Source organism: Dromaius novaehollandiae, chromosome 1 (genome assembly GCF_036370855.1).
Source record: "Dromaius novaehollandiae isolate bDroNov1 chromosome 1, bDroNov1.hap1, whole genome shotgun sequence".
NCBI classification, from domain to species: domain Eukaryota; kingdom Metazoa; phylum Chordata; class Aves; order Casuariiformes; family Dromaiidae; genus Dromaius; species Dromaius novaehollandiae.
Genome location: NC_088098.1, coordinates 131733404 through 131753980, shown reverse-complemented (window position 1 = coordinate 131753980; position 20577 = coordinate 131733404). Strand labels below are relative to the sequence as shown.

At 39.8% G+C, this 20577-nt stretch overlaps 1 protein-coding gene across 6 annotated transcripts in view; it reads right to left on the bottom strand.

Moving 5' to 3' along the window:
* The window catches only part of PCYT1B (phosphate cytidylyltransferase 1B, choline), a 51849-nt gene that overhangs the window by 20266 nt on the left and 11006 nt on the right, over positions 1-20577 (bottom strand). For 2 of the 6 annotated variants that reach the window (XM_026103409.2, XM_026103410.2), the window contains exon 2: positions 508-607. In XM_026103409.2, the coding sequence (XP_025959194.2) occupies positions 508-607 (100 nt within the window). Of the gene's footprint in view, positions 1-507; positions 608-10837; positions 11010-13659; positions 13807-20577 lie in introns of those variants that run through there. The other 4 variants (XM_064498164.1, XM_064498162.1, XM_064498170.1 and 1 more) reach the window with 4 other exon arrangements.

Genomic DNA, 20577 nt, shown 5'->3' with positions numbered 1-20577 from the left:
ATTTGGGACTTTCTGTGAAATCATTTTGTCTCTCCAGCCCAAAGACAGAGGTAGGTTTGGAAAAAATGTCCAGATAAAGAGTTCAGAAATCGGGCACCCTTTGCAAAGGGTGAATGGCCTTTAAGGTCACCTATGGTTTGATACAGTCATCAAGGACGTAAGTGAAGGGAAAAATTTTCCAGTTCACAGAGGCAGTATGTGAAGAGAATTCAGGAGGTAGCTCTTACACAATATGATTTTCAGGCTGCCTGGAAAGGGTGGGCAAGCCTTCCTTTCCACTAGTATGCAAGCATCCATGAGAACATTAAATTCTGACTTGAAACATTTTCTCTTGTTGTTTCTCTAACAAAAGAGAGTTGTACTGCTTTCTTCCCCAGTATTTGATAGCACCAGACAACAGGGTGGCCTTTCTGCTTCCAAATGGAAGGCACAAGCCAGCACTGATGCACATTTGTAAGGAACACAGGAGCTGTGTGTGACCCTGCTGAGGGGGCTCTCCACACCTACCTGGTGTTCCCAGGCGGGCCTGTGCAATGGTTAGCTTCTCATGGGGCGCTTGGCACTGACAGCTTGTTTCATCCGCAAATGGAGCAGGTGCTGTCAGAGTCTGGAAGTGGGGAGCAGGGAGAAAAAAAACCACAGAAAGTCAATTTGTTTTTCCTCCAGGTAGTTAAAACAGAACCATTTAATTGTGGCAGGATGCTCTAACGAGGCTTAATGCTGGTTTGTTCCTTTGGATTTCTGCTTTCTTGTCATGCCTGAGCATATGCAATTCACAGAAGGCAAAATGATGAGGAAAATAAGGCCTCCTAAACACACCATGCAAACTAAGTCTTACTATCTGTTGAGAAGCTCAAACATTTCTGAGGTGGGTGCAGGTGGGTGCAATCCTAATTAGGATTTGGAATGCTGCAAATTGGCCATCTTATCACAAGCACCAGTTCCTCCCACTGATAAAACATCAGTAGTGATGACTGGGGACCAGAGGATGTATTGTTGTGTTTTTAGTCAAATCAGAATCCTGGATAATTTTGAGGAGCCATTCAAAATAAAGACAAGACTGCAGCCAGATGCCCCACATAACTAGAGCCTAGTGAGCTGCAATTCCTTTCTCTGACATGTACTGTAATAACACTAAAAGCCTCTAATTGTGATCAAAGCACCATGAGGGTCCTTGTTCTGAAGAGCTTATATCCTAAAGATATAGGAGAGAAAGTGAGGTTGTGTGAAGAATGACATAGTATTATGTGTCAGGAAACCTTCTGATCACAGAAATTACGTTTTCTGCTTATGCTTATGTGGGAAGTTATCAGCAATCAAAACCTCAGGTATTTATTGTCTGCCTTATGGTCTGATATGAAAAAACATGTTTCTATTGTGCTTTGCTTGAAATCATTATGGAATCACAGAAGCAGCAAACTAGCATTAGTTGTTTTTTGTTTTGTTTTGTTTTTCTGAATGAGATGGTAGCTAAGACCATCCAAAGGAAGTGTATCACTCACTTTGCCTCCACCATGATTTACCTGGGACCTCATGACCTTGGCACCAGTGGTTTAGTCTGGTTTTGACAGTGACTATTTGTGCCATGCACAGTTGCCATATCAGCCTCAGCACTTGCGGTTGATCATAACAAAATATCTCTTCCCCTTTATTTACACTTCTTTCAGTTGTTAGATGCTGAATGCTTAATCACTGACCATTTACTTTTTAGCATCCCTGAGACATGTTAACCCAAAGACATTCAATGCCTCACTGCTGCTGACCTCTGGGCTTATAGGCTTGTCTGCATGGAAAGCTCAGAGAATCAAAGTAAAACAGGCCTGAGAGGAAGCTCAAGACACCTCTGATGCCAAATAGCAGGATCAAATATATTTATATAACTCCTGAGAGAAATTAATCTAGCCTGTTCTTAAAATCCACAATTACAGTGTTTACCTGCTTTAATGCATCTTCCTAATGTCTAACCTAGATGTTCCTTGACAACAATTGTAAACAATTACTCTTCCCCTCTTCACAGTGGACATGAAGAACAATTTATTTCCTGTTGCTTTAAAGGTACTGTTTTCCATAACTGAAGCCAACTGTGTGTCTCACTCACATTTACTCTTTTTCAGTACCTTCATCCATTCCTCACAGGTCTAATATGCCTCTGACCATCATTCGTCGTCATCCCTTTCCAACTGTACATTTTTCTTTAAAAGTACCACCTGGAACTAGAGAAAGCATTCCAGGCAAGGTCTTACAATCTCCACCTTTTTATACATATTGGCTTGATTATTGCCTTCATTGACTTGTTTTCAGCTGTGCCACCCAATTCACAATTCTTTTGTATGGAACTGTGGCTCTCTTATTTCCCAGCTCTAGGTGTGCAGCTGATTGTTTCTCTCTGATTTTGTCCTTAGTGAATTGCGTTCTTTCTGCTTCTCCAATTTCTCAACATCTCTTTGAATTCTACTCCTGTCCTGCTTCTTCCTTGGACCTCTCTCAGCTTGATACTGTCTGTGTGTTTAAGATACATAGTTGCTATTCATCATCCCATGTGTTGATGAATAATACCAGATGCAGGCTATATCCCTGGGGAATCCCAGTCAGACAGCAAGCCACTGCTGAATGTCACAAATAGCTCTCAGGGGGCTATTCAAACCACATAAGTTAGGGACTTACATCCAGGTCCCTTGGATGGGATATAGAAGGATCTTTTGGTTCCAAAGCAGTCTTGGATGCCTGCAATTAGATCATGTGAACCTCCAAAGCAGGACCTATTATGAAGTGGTACATGGCTATAAACAGATTGCACAGCTTCACACGAGACAAATCCACAGTTCTTCTTCTAGCAAAATATTGCTTGCCACTCTAGTTTCTTCTACACTTGCTAATGTAACCACTTCATAATGTCTTTTGCACCTGTCTGCAAAGAGACTCTGTCAGACAACACAATTGATAGGCTTAAGGTTTAGATAGTGACAGGCCACTTCATTTTCTTGACCTAATGTTGCAACAAAGGCATAAACTGAGCTCTAAGATTCATTTGCAGCTCCTACTGCTTTGGGATTTACTATTTATTTTGCTTCCCCAAAGTTCTCAACATAGATGCTATTCCTGAACAATAGATTTCTTTTTTTTCCTTCTACTTTTCTTAAGATAAGTTTAAAAATGGAGAAACTATGATAAACTCCAAGCTTATGTCTGGGTTTTGGAGAAGGGAACTGTTCAACCGGCCACCCACATAGCACAGCGTAGAATATTACACATAATCATACAGTGTGAGCTCCTTTCTTTATTTTCTAAATACTATCTTTTCGCTTCTCTCTTTGTGATTGCTGAGCGCTAACCTGTCTTTTTATCTCCAACCAAGGTCGAGTTACACAACAGCCCATACAGCTTGGTTCATGCTGGGATAAAGAGGATGGCAGAAATGTTAAAACAATAATGGCTATGGTCTGAGGCCTGCAACTGGTAATCAGATCCTAGCTTGGTAGAGGCTGTTTCCTTGGAGATTATTTGAAGAAAATAGGCCCAGTTTGCAGCAAGAGATTTTTTTTTCCAGGCAAACACAGTAGTGCTTTTAATCCATGTAAACGCCTTTGCAACACCCAGACTTTTCTTTCGGTCTCTGCTAAATGGAGAACGACCTCTACTAGCTTCCCATCAGTCCAGTTTTTGTACTCATTCAACATTAAAACTCACTTTACGACCTAGGGCTTAGAACCAGACTTGTCAATACTTCCATTACCCTGTGACCTCTCAGTCGTTGGATATTATAGATAATTAACACAACAGACTAAAATCAGAAATATCCTGACAAAGAGAAGCCACATACAGAAATACATAAATATGGTGTGCTGACAGATCAAGTGAAATATAGTGATAGCTCCCAATTAGTATCCAAAACTATTTCATTTAATCTAGCCTAGGAAAAATGTAGCTGAGCTTAACAAAAACATTTTATGAGTAAAATGAGGTCATTTGTTTCCTATAAAAAGCATAAGAAAATATTTCAAGAAATGATTAAAAGAACAGAAATAATCTATCAAAGCTCTTTCAGTTTCTATATAATTACTTGTATTCCTTCCAGTTTCTTGTCAGTAGTAACTAGAATTGGGAGAAGAGAGCAAGTAATTTATATAGCAGCTTTTTCATTTTGGTTAATCCATTAAAATACTTCTAGGAGTTTGCTATAGTTTTGCCAATAGTCAGATGGTTAGACAAAGACTTTGTGCAAATGTGTTTCTGCCTCAATCTGACAGATTTTTGCCTTCATCCATGCCTTCATTATTTTCTAGACATTTATATTTTGTGATTAGTCAAGGAAGTCAAATTAGCCTTGTTTTGGGGGGCCATGGTAAGCTTCTATGATCTACAGCATCCTGTAGCAAAGTATTCTATAGCTTAAGTGTGAGTTAAATGAAAAATTATTGCATTTTGCTCATTGTGAATCTGTCTCCTGCTCGTATTATTTGATATTCTCCAATTCTTGTATTGGAAGCTTCAGGAAATTCATCCATATTCACCTTTTCCCTGCCCCTCATGATTTCACAGTCCTCTCTTTCTCCCCTCAGTCAGTTTTTCCAGGCTGAAGAGTTTTTCCCTGTTTTTTTGTTCCTCATGTGGAAGCCACTCCACACCTTTATTTTTGCTGCCCTTCTCTGTAACTGCAAGATGGTTACATATTGATACTCTTCCAATTTCTAGCGCTTTAATAGATACAGATAGAAAATTACTCATGTGGTGCTCACACTTTGGGGTTATTTTTCATGACATAAGCCCCTAATACCTGATATGAGCAGGGAGACTTCACTTTCATTTAAGCAGTCTAAATGTCATGTTGATATTTTTTTATTAATATGTTATGTGTGGTGTTTAGAGAAAGCCAATTACATGTCATAAATGGTAAAGTTATTGTACAATTAGCAGTCTTTAGTAATATTTACTTGCAAACATGTTATCAAGCTCTGCAAAGGTCTTGCAATGCAAGTTCTGTTTCCTGGGAATGAGGACACTGGATTCAAATGTAATTAAATTGATGTCCTAAGACTGAAGATGAACCTTGTATGAGAAAACCACGTATCAAGTAATACTTGCATCATCACAAGTAATCCATTCTGTGACAGCTTTAAATAATGTCTTACTTGCATTCTCACAAGCTCCAAAAATAACAACCAATTTCAATAAACTTCACTAAATTAAAGGATGGGAAGGCAGGAAAAGTGGAGTTTCCCAGAAAATGACTCAGGGCTTCATTTGCACCTGGTAATGTCTTTGTAACCCCCAACTATATTTACTGTAGCCCACAGAGGGGAGTACAGTGTGGCAGGCAGCACTCCCCAGCTGAGCTGACTCTCTGGCCAGGATATTTCACAGAGAAATCCTACATGACAGCTAGGAGAAGTAGTTTATTTTGGGGTGTATCTTAATGTTGCCTTTTTATTATCACTCTTCATAGGCTATTGTAGCCATGTAACTTAACTGAAATTCAGCAAATAATAAACATTAGTACCCTATTTCCTATGTAATTAAAGGAAAGTAGTAGGTTATTTTTAAGGAACAGGAGTCACATCACTGAAATAGCATGCCAAAAGTATGAGCACCTCCATACCACCTCTTTTCTCAGACTCTTTAAAGTTTGCAACAGGGATGATTAGTTATTTTATTTTTTGTCTTCTGTATGGGTTTTTACCCAGCAGCAAGGAAGACAGAAGTATTTCTGAAAACAGGAGAATATAGAGCTATCTATGCAATAGGGCATCTGCCATTATAACTCTGCCTGAAGGGTAATTGTATGCAACATATGCCAATGGAAGGAGATGCACTTTTTTTTTTTTTTTTTTTTTTTTAATCAGCACAGCCATGGTATCTCCTTCAGCACATAATTTAAACAGGCAAAAATAGTGTTCACAATGTAGCTGTATTTGCATCAAAGATTTTGCCATCGACAGAGGTCTAAGAAAATTTTAGATCTTGAACCAGTACAGCTACACAGGCAAAACTGTGTAGCATAGAGTTGGCCTGTGATTACTAAATAATAAAACTGGCATGCAAATTTAGTGGGAGGTATGATACTGTCATCTCCTTTTATCTCAGAGGGAGTCTTTGAAACAAATAACTGATTTCACTGGATCAAATCACATGGGTAAGATCTACTCAAATGAGGAAAACATACTTTGGGAAATTGGTCCTGATGTTGACAAACAATAATTACAGAGCAGGAAACACTGACATCAGTTTAGGAATATTTGTTAAGAATAAATCACTACCAAAAATCTTTAGAAGGAACTAAAAATACATGCTGAGTTTCTGAAGTATGAATACCCTTTGCAAGTGCAAAGAACACGTTAAAGACTAACTAAGTCTTCTCTTGGAGGTTCAAAGAGTGAACACTGAAAAATGAAAATCATGTTGTCTAATGTATTACCACTGTTAACCATGACACAAACAGGTAAATTCATGAGCAATTAAGTTGTAATTGAAAGTTGTTGTTGGGTGCCTCAAGGTAAAGTTTTCACAAACAAGAAACAGTTCCAATGCTAATGCATGAATCAAAAGGGAACCCAGCTTGTTCTCCCACAGTTCTGCTGACTCTGGGAGGTGGATATGAACAAAAAAAAAAGTGCAAAATAAACTAATAAGAATAATAACTTTTTAAAAATCTGTTTGCAAACATTCCAAATTACCTTATTCTTGATTACTTTTTTCTGGACTTCATCTTCAACCAAATAGACTTTGCTTATCATTACTGTTCAATTAGTAATTATTAAATGCAAGATACAAATTTAAGGTGTAATAGCAGCTTTCACTGCCTTCTGAAGGAACGTAGTGCTGTATATATGTACAGATTCACAGATTATGAAACTAGAACAACTATTATGTAATCTATTCTAATCTTTGAAAAAGGCTACAGAATTTCATGACAAGATTCCTGCTTGACAACCATAATTTTTGACTGAACCGGAATACATTATTTAGAAAATAAAATCCATAGTAGAGGTGGGATGGGCTGCCAGTCAAGCAGAGTTCAAGTGAAAGGACTCTTAATGAAGCATCTCAATCCACATGAATATAAGCTGGAAAAGAAATGTGACTTTCTGCAATGTACACTTCTGACCTTGCTTTACTGGCACAGCTGTGAGGAGCACTGCATACAAGTGACCTGGGTATGACTCATTTAAAGAACAAACTGAAGCTAAGGTAGTGTGCAGTCTGTGAGCCTAGTTCCTGCCGTTCTCATTGCTAGAGACTTAGCCCAGCCGTCAGATGTCACTGCAATATTTCAGCATAAGGGAGTATGTGGCTCCTTTACTAGGGCACCAGTTCCCAAACTGTAGTCTGCAAATGCAATCACAAAAAGAGGACATTGCAACCAGACTGCAGAACCATACTGTCCTTAGTGCATTTGCAATTAAAAGCTGAATGGCAGGTGTTTGCTGAGCCATATAAATGACAAATGCTGAGGGTTCGCAGTGGTCAATAGACCAGGAATGTGGAACTACTGTTCTGATGCCACTCTGTCTTTCATTTATCAATCCAGAAATTGGAGATAGTATCAGTTCATATTTTTGGATTTCTAATACCTGTTTCTTTTTACTTGTGCATAGGTGTATATACCTGACATATGCCTACATGGGGCTAACTTCAGATTTAATGCAGGCAAGGGTTAATCTACCACAACCAACACAGTTACAGCTAAGAGAAAGGATTAATTTGGCCCAGTATTCAATCTCTACTTGTGCTTCTACATAAAGACACTTATTAAATATCACTTATCTTGTGTCAGATGTATGATAGCATTTTTTTATAAACCATTACTCAAAATAGAGCTATGCTGAAGAAAAAAAAGTCATTTTTCCCCCCAGCACATGAAGCCTGTATTATTTGCAGACCTCCCAGTTGGAACACAGCAGCATCCTGGAAAGAACTATTTTCCTATAGGAAGTGCATTGGGCTTCTTATAAAGGATCTCTGATTCATCCAGTGCTTTTCAGAACAGCTTTTTCACTTTACATCCTTAGTCTAATGTGTGTGTAGGAAATGAATGCAGATTCCTTGGAAAGGAAGGTATAAGCACATATTGTGATGGATGATCCCAGCTGCATTGAGTGTTTGTGCATGATCCTAGATGTGTGATTATACACTGCACGTACTCTTTGCCTGTGTAGCTAGTATTTGGCTCCTAATTCTGTATTTCTTCTGCTTCATATGCATGTATGTATTGGGTTTCTTTCTACGTATGTTACACTATAATGTTAGATATGTTTTTGGAGGGAAAGGGAATCTAATTAATTACAACGGCATTCGACATTTTTTTAAAAAAATACACAAACCTTCACAGTAACTACAACAGCACTGTTTAAGAATTAGACAACATTCTCCTAACAAGGCTGCATCTACAATAGCATTGCAGATATGTGTTTGCAAGCAAGGAATACAATACATAGAATGTAATGTTTGTTCCCTGTTTTTATGCCTCATTTGTGAATCTTGTGAAAAAAATTCTGTGTATCTGACCAATACGTATTGCAGCATATATTTTGCTGAGATTGTGGCATTTCAGAACATATACCAATTGCACATTTCTTGATGTAGCAGAGGCAAATCACAGTTTAAATTTTGGTGCCTACAGCCAAATGTTTTTTGTTTGTTTGTTTGTTTTTAAGTGTGGCAAAGAATGCTACATATGCACAAATGCAAGACACACTTGGCATGATTTTATGAGTTTGTACTTTTATGTAGTAGCAAACACTTATGAAAACTAAAATTAAGCCAGAGCAGAAACCAAACTTGTTTGGACCAACATATTATTTAGCCAAATAAAGTCATTTTGGATTCGTCAGATGTGAGGCTTTTTACATGCATGCGTGTGCTTAGTTCCTATTTGAAGTAAACAGATGGCAGACCCCTCCCCTAAGTCATAACATCGTATGAGAGAGAAAAAGAAGCATGGGATACTTTGTAACCACAATAAAGTCTCCTAAATCTGAGTTTAGCTCCCCTGGTTAAAATTGCACATCTCTTTTAGAGATACATGAAAAATAAATATGATGATATACAGAAGCCCATCGAAGTAGAATATTTGAAATAATTCTACAGGACACACCAGACACTCTCAAAACACTGCAAATAAGAAAGGAGTAAGGTACCCAGGGATGAAAATATAGAAAGCCAAGGCCTGCACACATTTCTTGCAGTTATTTTAAATGTCATGCTCAACATTTCATTGCTTACCAGCAGCAATAGGGAAACTGTCTCTAGAGGCAGAACATTTCATTGCTTGACAGCAGCAATAGGGAAACTGTCTCTAGAGGCAGTCTAGCGCCACCTTAAACCATTACTACAGCTCCAGTGAGTTAAAATACTGAAACTTTCTCCTCTACTTTTTTATTAAAAAAAAAAATGTTTTCCAAATATACCTGAATAATCTGAAAAAAGAAATTCATGGACTGTCATTTCTTCTAAAAAATTGATACAATAAATGAAATGTCATTTTAGGTGTCAGTTGCTTTAGCCATGAGGGCTGTGACCATCAAATGTTCCTGAGGCTCATTCTCCAAAGCATCATAGAGCCAGTGGCCCCAAGGTATTTGGTGCCTGATTCCAATTGAACTGCAAGAGGATGTAGCCTCTGAATCTTGTGACAAGGCAGTACAAGTAAACTCAGACTTGGGAGCAGTCTCTGGGACTGCATGAAGAAAAGAAACTCCTAGTATGGCTAAGGGAAAGATGAGACGAAGCAGTAGGTTTTGAAGTTTGTTTTCAAGTAAGTTTCGATGTGTATTCATTTTTGTTTTATTTGTAGCACTGTCGTTATAAATTGCCATTGCTTCTTTTTTGTGAAAGACACTATCTGGCATTGTCTCCCTGAACAAAGTGTTCAGAAAGAAACAGAAAGGTCTGTTTCTTTATTTCAGGTATGCGTATAGTGAGAACTGGTAAGTCTCACAGTGCATACTCATCCTTTGGAACTACCCATGTAGAGTTTCCTGAGGGACTAAAGTCAAACTCCTGATCCTAAGCGACAGATATAAATTAAAGAAAAAAATAACCAAGTAGTTTAACAAGGCTTTGTACTAAACCTTTTGTGCTTCCTCCTTTGGTATCTCTGCCATCCAGTTAAACTAAGAGCTTGCCTCACTTACAGGCCTGTTTAGCATAGCTGAACATGGTCAAACCATAACTTTGGGATTCTCAGGCCAAGATCCACTGCCTGTCCATGGTGTGCAACTCACTGAAAGTTAACTGGCAGCAACTGTCATATCCTTAATGCATTGCATCATACAACTGGCAGCAATGTTGATTGATTACCATTTCAAACAATGAAGACCAAACCATGGACATCCTAGTGTTTAAGTAGGAGCAACAATGCTCACTTAAAAAACCTGATGGGACAGCAGTGGATTAAGAAGTGGCTTAACTCAGTAGTCTGGTCTAGATAAGAAATAGAAAAATACAAAACTATACAAACCAGGATTAGAGAAATGCTGTTCATTTGTATTCTTTCTTGACTGCACAACCACTAAAATCACCACTGTGGACAAAGCCTTATACTCTAATTGACTTGTTTCTCCATTGTGCATTGAGGCTAAGGTACACATGCAACTCCACAAGAGGTTTTTTTTTTTTTTTTTTTTTTAGCATTCAGATACACGGAAGTTGAGAACATAAAGCAGGCAAAGATTTAGTGGAGGATGGATCAGAGTAGTTGACTGAAGCATGAACACTCATTAGAGCTTTAGCTGGTTAAGAAAACCCAAACAGTGTCTTGGGAAAAAAATTAATGGCAACTTATATCACAACAGTACTACGCACTAGAAAACTTCAGGTTTCAATACACATTGAAACTTACCTGAGAATTCCCTTCAGTGTCCCCTGTTTTCCTGCTCATTGAAGCATACAGGGGTTCTCTTTAATCCTACTGTGACACTTCCTGCCAAGCTAGCAGACTCCATAGCCTAAAATTAGAGGATCTGGTGACAGATATCCATTAAAAATATTTACAGTTTTAAGGCTTTAAATAAACCATTTCTTTTTCAATAAAAAAGATGATGATGACAACTGTTTCCAAAAAACAACTAACCCGTTTTCCATCTTCTAAAACTTATCCATATCATTTTAAAGTTCTATTTATTGATCTTTCATTTTTTAATTAAAAAATAGCTTTTCTAAAATGAGACTGTATTAAGAAATTGAAGTCCAAATAATTAATTTTGTAGCATTGTAATAACCAATGAGCAGCATTAAAAAGCATCTGTAAATACCACAAACTTGACTTGCCACCAATTGTATAATTCCGAAGTACCAAAACTTTAGTATAGGATAATAAATAGAAAAATGTTAATTGAGATATCCTCTTTCCTATATACTAATTAAGCGAGTGACTGGATTCACCACTATACCTGCTGACTTCATAGGAGTGTGATCAGAAAAAGTACTGAAGACATTGAAAAGGATCTGACAGGAGCTTAAAAATCCATGTTATTAGATCATTTGTTGAGTTCCATTTAACTCTATGAGACACTGACTCTGAATTCTTCTCATCTGAGACATAACGCTGTAAAGGGAAGGTTAACTACACTTGTCTGTATCGTTCCTTTTATGCCAATTAAGTGCAATATATCATATTACACTTCGATGGGCATTTTTTTTTTTTGCCTGAAGATAAGGTAGATCTGCTGCCTGACAAAATATCACTTTATATGGAAACATTTTCCATAAATCTTTATTCAGAATGTCTCCATTGTCCATTATTAATTTACTGATACTCATGAAGATCTAAAACACCATAATGAATTCCTGTTTTATTCATGTACTCTAGCTGTCACCTTAATTTCCATAGGAATTCTACTGGAATAAGTGATACTGTAAATACTGGCATCATATTGTCACTTCTTTCTTTAAAATCTTTTAAAGTGTCAGACTACATGGAGTAATATATTCAAAAGGGTTGTTATAGCTAAGCTTTTGACAGAGAAATCTTAGCATGTATGAACACACTGCGCTAACAACACGAGCTAACTTTACCTACCAAAAAAGCTCCAAAAGCCTTCCACTAACAAATTAAGAGTTTTCTTTAGAGTCAATTTTAATCATAAGTCTAGCAAGTAGAAAATACTAATTCAGGTCAACTCCAAAAACAATTGCTATTTCTTGTCATACTAGAAGTATGTCTGAACTATAATGTCAAATTTAATTACTGAAGTTTGATTTTAAATGTTTTAATTAGGCCAGTGATTGAATTCTCATGTTAAATGATTTGATTTGCAGTGCTAAAGTGTTGCACTGGTCATGTGCATTCACACCTTCATACTGTCTCTGCATTTCTGGGTCTTGCTTTTATATGCATGCATGCGTATATGTATTATTATTATTATTACTACTGCCTTGCCAATGGTGCATGCAATGACAGGGAAAGCAGTGATCATTCTTGGCAGGAATAATAAAAGATGTTTTTAAATAAAAAGCAAGAAAACATTCCAATTTTTCTTTAAATTAGCACATGAAAAAAAGCCAATTCTCAGAACATTAACTCTTAGGATGCAGCAGCCTTGTGAAGTTGCCTGTACCATCTGGAGGAGTCTCATCTAACCTCTAATGGAAGAATGTCAAGTCTATTTTTACTATCAATCTTCTGGCTCTCCCTCCCAACACACACACAGAAAAACCCAGCCCTGCACGATTCTGTTCCTTATTCTCCTACTTTGAGTCACCTACCCTCAGTCTAAAAGGAAACTCCTCACTGGGATCTGAAGCGGAAAGAAGTGAGATTTACCATTACTGGGTGCACTAAATTTGATAGGCCTCAGGGTTCGAGCAGCAAGAGACACCTTACGGTCTTATGCTGGTCATTAAAGAGCAGCTCCCGGTTAACGCAGGATGAACCTGCAGAGCTCAGGCTCTGAAAATGAGAGAGCTGGGGGGCACAGCTGCTGGTTCAGCACAGCAGGCACAGAGAGATACAGGGACGAGCCATCCCCCGTACAGCCGGCTCCTTTGAATATGCTGTTTCTCTGCATTAATAATTAAAGACATGCAGCTTTTTTACTGTAATATGACTTTACTCAGTCACGTTTCCTATTACCTGAGGTGAAATCATGGAAGTGCATGCTGGCAATTTCACGAGAACCTTTAAAAAACGTGGCAAATTTCAGCACATCATTTTTCAAATGCATCCTTAGTTCAGTCTGGGGTTTGGGGGGAGGGGAGTTGCTCTTTCTTGGGGGAGAGGGTTAGATAGAGGACCAGGAATTCTGCTTAGCTGAGGACCAGGAATTCTGCTTAGCTGTCACTGTATTTCCTTAAGTCAGCAAAACGACAAAGAACAAGCAAGGGCAACATAAACTCTGAATCCACGCCGTTAAGAAGGCGAAAAATGTCATTCCCCCCCCCCCCCCCCTTTCGGCTGCCCGATGTGCTGTTACACAAAGACACTTACCCTAACACACCACCGGCTTCTCCCTCAGTCACTCCCCAGGTACACGCACCCCGTATGCGCATTACCCACCACCCCGGCACCCTACCCCCTCTCCCCCACACACACACTCACCCCACCGCCGCCCCCGCTCCCCCGGCCTGTTGCCTCCCCCAGCGGCCCGGCCGGGCCCGGCAGCGCCGGGAGGGCCCCGCAGCCCGGCGCCGGGCCGGGCGGAGGCGCGGCGGGCCCCGACTCACCAGGCGAGGCTGGGGGCACGTGTGCTCGAGCTCCTCCATGGCCTCCGAGAGCCGCTCATCAGAGAGGGATTTCGGGATACCTGCGTCTGACTCAGCATCGGTGGCGGGCACTGGCATGGCCAGCCGGCGCCGCTCCCGGAGCCGCTCCCGGCACCGCCCGCCGCCCGGGCCGCTCCGCTGTCACGCCGCGCCCGCCCCCGCCGCCCTGCGGGGGGTCTCCCCAGGAGCCGCCCGGGTGCGGGGGCAGCGCGCCGGGGGGGGCCAGGCCGCCGCGCGTCGCCATGGCGACCGGGCAGCCGCGGCGCGTACCGGTGCGGGGGACGCCGCCGCGCGCATTTGCATGGGGCCTCCTGGTTGGCTGCTGCCCCCGCAGCGCCGCGGCGGGCCCGGCGGCGGACCCGGCGACGCCCCCGGGCGGCCTCGGCCCCGCCGCGAGGGCCCCGCCGCGAGGGCCCCGCCGAGGCCGTGCTGCGCTCTGCTCCCCGCGGGAGGTCTGCTGGACACCCCCGCCAGCTGATATCCTCCTGCCCGCTTAATTAGAGGCGAAATGTGCCTCTGCGTACCTAAACAGTCCTTGTTTATCACGACCTGCGGTATAGAGCTGTAGAGATGCAGAGAGCTGTGTTTTCATATCCCCCCCCCCCAAACAAGTGCACATTTATTTCGACTACAAAACCACGGCAGGCACCATTTCAATGTACAGCTTCTACGGGCCCCGCATGTGAAGTGCCGGCACCAGCACCTCGGCGTGTAAACGCCGGCCCTGCCCGGGCCGTGCCACTCCGGTGAGCGGGCTAACCCGCCTCAGCCCGGCCGTCACTCCGTCACGGTGACCTGCCGTCTTCGAGATAGCTGCGTCACAAAAAATTCAAAGTTTGACTCTTTCAAGACTGACAGCCACGTCCCTCTAACCCCTTGGTAAGACTATCCAAAAAGAAAGAAAGAAAGAAAGAAAGAAAAAAAGACACGAGGGAACCGCTTAGATGAAACAGCCGGGCCGTGCGCGCTGCCCGCGGGCTACGGTACTGAACGGACAGCTCCCAGCCGTTAACGGCTGCGCGCGCAGGCGGCCGTTAACGGCTGAGGGAGCGGAGGCCCCGACCCATCCCACCCGGCCCCGGCGGGCCCCTGCTGCGCGCGGGCCGCTCGGGTGCAGAGGGCTGCCCCAACCCCCGCCTCCGCGCCCCGGCTTCCTCAGCCCGCTCTGTGCTTGGCACGGACTTTGACGGCAGGCTGGGAGTGGGAGGCTGTTCCTCCTGCCTTCTGATACCGAGGGTTAATCTTAAGAGTTCAGATCCGTAGACTTCCGTCGAAGTTCATAGCGCAATCCAAGAGCAGGTGGACTTTTCAACACAGTGAGAATGAGAAATCTGATTAGCCTGCGAGTTACTCATCCCAAGCTGCGATGGTAATGGAGTCTTTAGCAGGGTATGTGATTAAAATGCTTGGTTAGTTCTATCAACTGATTGAATGTGTGTTCTTGTAGTTTTTGACATTCAGATGATTTGTGAGGAAGTACTACTTATGTTCTGGGTGCATTTTTGGAACAGGATTGAAATATATGAGTATCTCTATGTATTATGCATTTTTAAATTAGTGATATCAAAAGGATTCAGGGGCTAAGGATGTATTTCTTTTAAAATATATATTCAGCTATACTTTGAGTTTCTAGGTAATGTTTTTGCATATTTTTGGTGCTAAAAAGTCAAGTTGCTTTTTAGTGAAAGGAAATCTGTATAATATTTTCTGTAAAAAAAAATTATGTTCCCACGAGATATAGATAAAAGGATATGATTTTAATAGTAGCCCCAGTCAAAGTACAGCTAAAAATTTCTGCCACAGCTAAATACATGATAGAGCTCCCCGACCATTGGTTAGGAATCTGAATGATATCTACTGTACTTAGGAATCATAACTTAGGAATCATAACTAGAGTCATCCTGTGCGGTTAGTTCATGACACACAGCTATGGGTTCAACACACCTAAAATGAAATACCTGGTTTCCTTGCACTTAAAGCACATGAAAATGCTATCAAGATACTTACTAGAAAACAAATACTTTTATGATGGAGAGAATCTCTTAGCTTTAACCATGACAGGTTAGTAAATCTGTATTTCAGTAGTGCTTAGCAGTGTTGGGTACCTTTAGCTTTGTTTTTAAAGATCGAACTTCATCAAAGGACACAAGCATTTAAAGCATCCAAAGCCATGATGAACTATGACAGAATTGTGGCTCATGGTCATTCCATAAGAGTTGAGAGCTTAATTTCAAATGTCTTATCAGACATGGCAAAAGAAGCAGAGTGCAATGGAAAAAAAAAAAAGAGCTATGTGAAAGGGAAAGGGATGGGTAAGTGAAGAAGAAGAGGTGGAAAAGAGAATGTAGAAAGGAAAGAGAATGTGAAAAGAAAGATCAAGAATGAGGCAGAAGTCAAGAAAAAAAGGAAATACTTACCAAATACATGCCTGATCAAGGAAAATATCTGGCCAAACCATATAACTAAATCTCACGGCTGAGTATTTTTCCTGTAATTAAGTTCCTTTATCAGTTATTCTCTCTACATGGACTACTTGCACATTATGGAAAGCATACTCAAGGGAAATAATTAAAAATATGATTAATGCAGCACCGTGGCCTTAATTTGTTACTCATTTTCTTAGGAGAAAAAATTTGAAGGAGTGTTATCCTGTTAGGAGAATATTTGGACAGTATGGCTGAGCGGTGTTAGACCTTGAACAGACAGACTCAGCAGGTAACCCCTTTATAAATCCAGCCACATATACTGGCTGTTAAAAGACCAGTGCTGGTATGCTGAAGCAGTGGCACTAGATATGTACTCTTCTGGAGTCAGTGTCCAACCTTCCCTGACCGGGTGTGTGGATGGGGGGAGAGATTAAAGAAATAGCTGTTCTTGAAGCTGGATGATTGCCAATAAATTGGAAATGTAAATTCCCTTATCTCTTACTCTGTGCACAAAAGGGTGAATTCCACATTTGCTTTTGTGCTGGGAGTTTGCTATTGATTCTGGCTGCATTTTGATTCAAAAGGTTTTTACAGAGATAAATTTTTCCAGATGGAAAGAGAAAGACATTGTTTTTTAATGTTACCTAGTTACAATGTACATAATGTTACATATAGATATATGTATACATATAGATATATGTAATATTAAAGAATGATGTTTCTTTCTTGCAGTGGTGTTATCGCCTGTCTGAGTTGTGCCAGAGTTTCAAAGAGGAAATGAAACACTTTTGTTGTTGCTTATTTCTTATCCAGCTTTGGAAAATACCTCATAACTGGTTTTGCCTTCTATCTGAAGAAGGCAATTAAAGAAAATGTTTTGTACCTCAGCAACAGAGAGAGAGTTGAAATAATGGCAAAGGCTCTGTCAAGAAGGCTGAGGAAGATTGTGGGGTGTGCCATGTCTATCCAAATGGAACAGAATTTGTCACAGGTTGTCTTGGCTCTGATGACCTTTGTCAATGCATTGGTTTATGTTCTTGAATAAGATATCCTAAACTGTACCTCCTTCCAGCTGTAGGTGCAAAATAAGCTTTCAAAAGGCTGTGGTATGTGTTCTTTACCCTTTCAAATATATGAATAAAAATTTGATTTGTCTGGAGGAGCTGAGCAGGTGGTCTTCTGTAAATCCTTACGAGTGACAGCTTTTAAAAGAACAGTGGAGAAAGAGTGATGGGTGGGAAGGTTCATGCATCTAATTTTTTTAAGTATCCAAATATCTTGCATCAGGCTGAATAAGGTCTCTTGGGCATCCTCCTGCCATTTCTTCAGAAGTAACAGGGATATGTAGCCACTGCCTCTAATGACTGAGCCCTTGGCAACAGCTGCTTGGGTTTGAACAGACATCTGATGCATAAAAATCCTGTCCCATGGTGCATAAATTGATGTTATATGCAAACCAGCCAGGAAAGCATGATCCCAATCCTCTTAACACTAATTCCAAGATCTGAATTGAGTAGAAAGAAAATAGGGAAAAATCTTACCTGCTAGGAATGCTCCCATTGATATGTAGTGGGATTTTTCTGTATGGAATTTCTATCTGCGAAGTGCAACAATTAATTCCCCAGGTACGAAAGATATCACAAAATAGTATGTTTAACTGGTACATTTAAATACTCTCCTCTCTCAAACTAAAAGTATTCTCTCTGCCTGAGCTTCTCACAGTATAGAGACAAATATTTTGTGTAAATTCCTCTATATCTTCAGGTGCTCACTTTCAAATATGCCTCTGCTTTTTTTTCAACTTAGACATTAACATTATTAAAAATGTGTAGTGGAGCATTGGTCAGTGCCCACAATTATAACTAAATATACTTAGATTCCTTGTAGACTCCAGCACCTATAAATCCTCTGTCATACTTTTACCATATTACATACATTAAACTGATTCTAGCAGACTAGCATTGATAGTCCAACATGACTGAAATCTGAACATAAATTAATGTGTTCCCTTCCCCGGGGCGGGGGAGAAGGAGGAGGTTTTCTCATTTCTTCATCTTTGATGGATTAACGTAGGCAAGAAACTTGCTCACTACACCAAAGGCCAAAGATATGCTGTTTAATGCATACTAATTGCATCCTTAGCTTAAGGCAAATTCCCTAGAGGCAGTAACCTGTACTTGGAAATTTTTATAACCTGTTAAAAACCTCAAACTGCTTGAGGAGAGAGAAGATATGTATTTCATAATTAGCTAATAAGGAATGCTTTCTGCTCCTTCTACTGCTAGAGCAGACCGATAGCCAGCTAACTTCAGCAGAATACAATGACTTACAGCTAAACCACTTGCATACAAGGTAATTTGGCTTAGATGCCTTCAGTCACCCAGAGCTCTTACAACCACAGCGAAATTTAGAAATACCCAACAAAGTCCCCAGGCTAAGAACTGTGACATGCAAAGATACTCCATTATTCTCATGTTTTTCTGTGAAAGCAGGGACTGGAATATTGCAGCCCTTACGGAATATTATGGAGTGTTTAAAGCGCCTTGTGGATCTCAAGCACTAGTTAGCACAGCAGAAGTTTTATTTAAAATGAACTTGACATAAGAGAAGGTACAAGAGTCTTTTGACTTACAACTGAGCCTTAATGAAGAAAAAAAGGATCCTCGTGTAATGTCTCTGTGCAAAAGTCATCAGGAAAATACGGACTTCAAAACCAAACATCTACAGAAAACATTGTAGAATAAATTCTCAAATATTTAACAGATGAGTTCAGTTTTGGTCTGATGTATATATTTTGCACCTTGAAAGCTTTAACAACTGTCAACTGCAAGATTTTATAAAATAGAGGAATGGCTTATGTCTGGAACAAATAGCTAAAATACTATCTGTGTATCTTTCTGTCCATGTATCTATCTATGTATCTATGTATCCATGTTAGGTCTGCTTTATCAATCTATATTTTACTAATTCCAGTCATGCTAGAATTAGCTGTCAAAGAATAGAAGAAAAAGATACCTTATTGCTGTCATGGTCAAGTAGTTAAGTCATCTATTGTTAGACTGAGATTAAAACCCCACAGTGCTAGATTTTTTTTTCTACCTGCACAGGGAGAGAATGAAAGGGATCAATTTAAATCCACCCTTTTGTTTTTTACTGCCTCCAACACCATTGCTTTGCTGTTTCTATGTAACGTTATCTCATATTGCAGCTTTAATTCATTTTTAAATTGTAACTTCATCATTCTAGTGTAGTGCACTTACAAACTACCAACTTCCTTCTGGAATTAATCCAAAACATTTCTGATTTTCTCTTATGAAAGAGTCATATAGAACTGTATCTGGATTATATCCATAAGGTTTTATATAGATGTAGTGATAGTCTGGAAATTATTTAGAGCAAAAAAATGTAGTATTTGATATAGCATAATCTTATTTCTGGTTCTTAGCATAATTCCATTGTAGAGATGTGATTTTTAAGAAATGCTATATCCTCAGAAAACTTGTATGGAATCAAATTAGACAGTCTTTATATAATATTTGAATTAAAAATGTCATACCAATTCCAATATGGTAAATCACCCCAAATCCATAAATTCCTGAAAACAGGGGCACTTGATGATGCCATTTATCTGTGTTTCATAGCACTGTTTTGAATAAGTGGGGCTACGCACTTTGGGGTAGGTTCCTTGTGTTTCAGCTTTTTTATGAACTGCTCTTATAAACATTTTTGAAGAAAATTGTGAGAACTTATGGTTAATTTTTGACCAAGAGGATATCTGTTTTAATTTTCTTTTTCTACAGTTAAAGAGCTGGTCATTTAGTGCTGAAAATGTTAGTTGTGCTTATCCTGTTGTTAGATTGTTTTGTTGTCCTTGCTAACTTTTAACAACCAGGCTTTCAATTATTGGTTTGTCATGGTAGGACAGACTTTCTTGCAGTCTTTTCTGCTGGATGGACAGAGATTGTGAAGCATTTATATTAGCTAACAACTGTTGGTCATTTCTTTCTCAGAAATGCAACAATCTAGTCAATCCATTTTTATCACTATTTTAACTCTTAGGAAGTTTTTCTTAACATCTATCCAGAATCTCCATTGCTGCAATCTAATTCCCCTGCTTGTTGTTCTACTGGATGTATATAACAGATTTATTCTTCTTCTTTTATATGCATTGATTACTTATGATTAAGATTTTGAAACAGCAGTTTCAGGATTTGGAGTACAGACCTGACATTCAGCAGATAGGTTGGTAGTTTTGTCACATCTCATAAGCCTTTTCTAGACTAAACATCCCCAGGTCTTCCAATGGTTTCTCATAGGTCAGATTTTCCAGACCTCTGATTATCTTCCCTGTTCTCTTTTGGTTTCCCTATAGCTTCTGACTTTACCAGTACCGAGAAATATAACGTTGAGTATTAAAGACCTCACTTCTGTTTATATATCTCATTATAAAGTT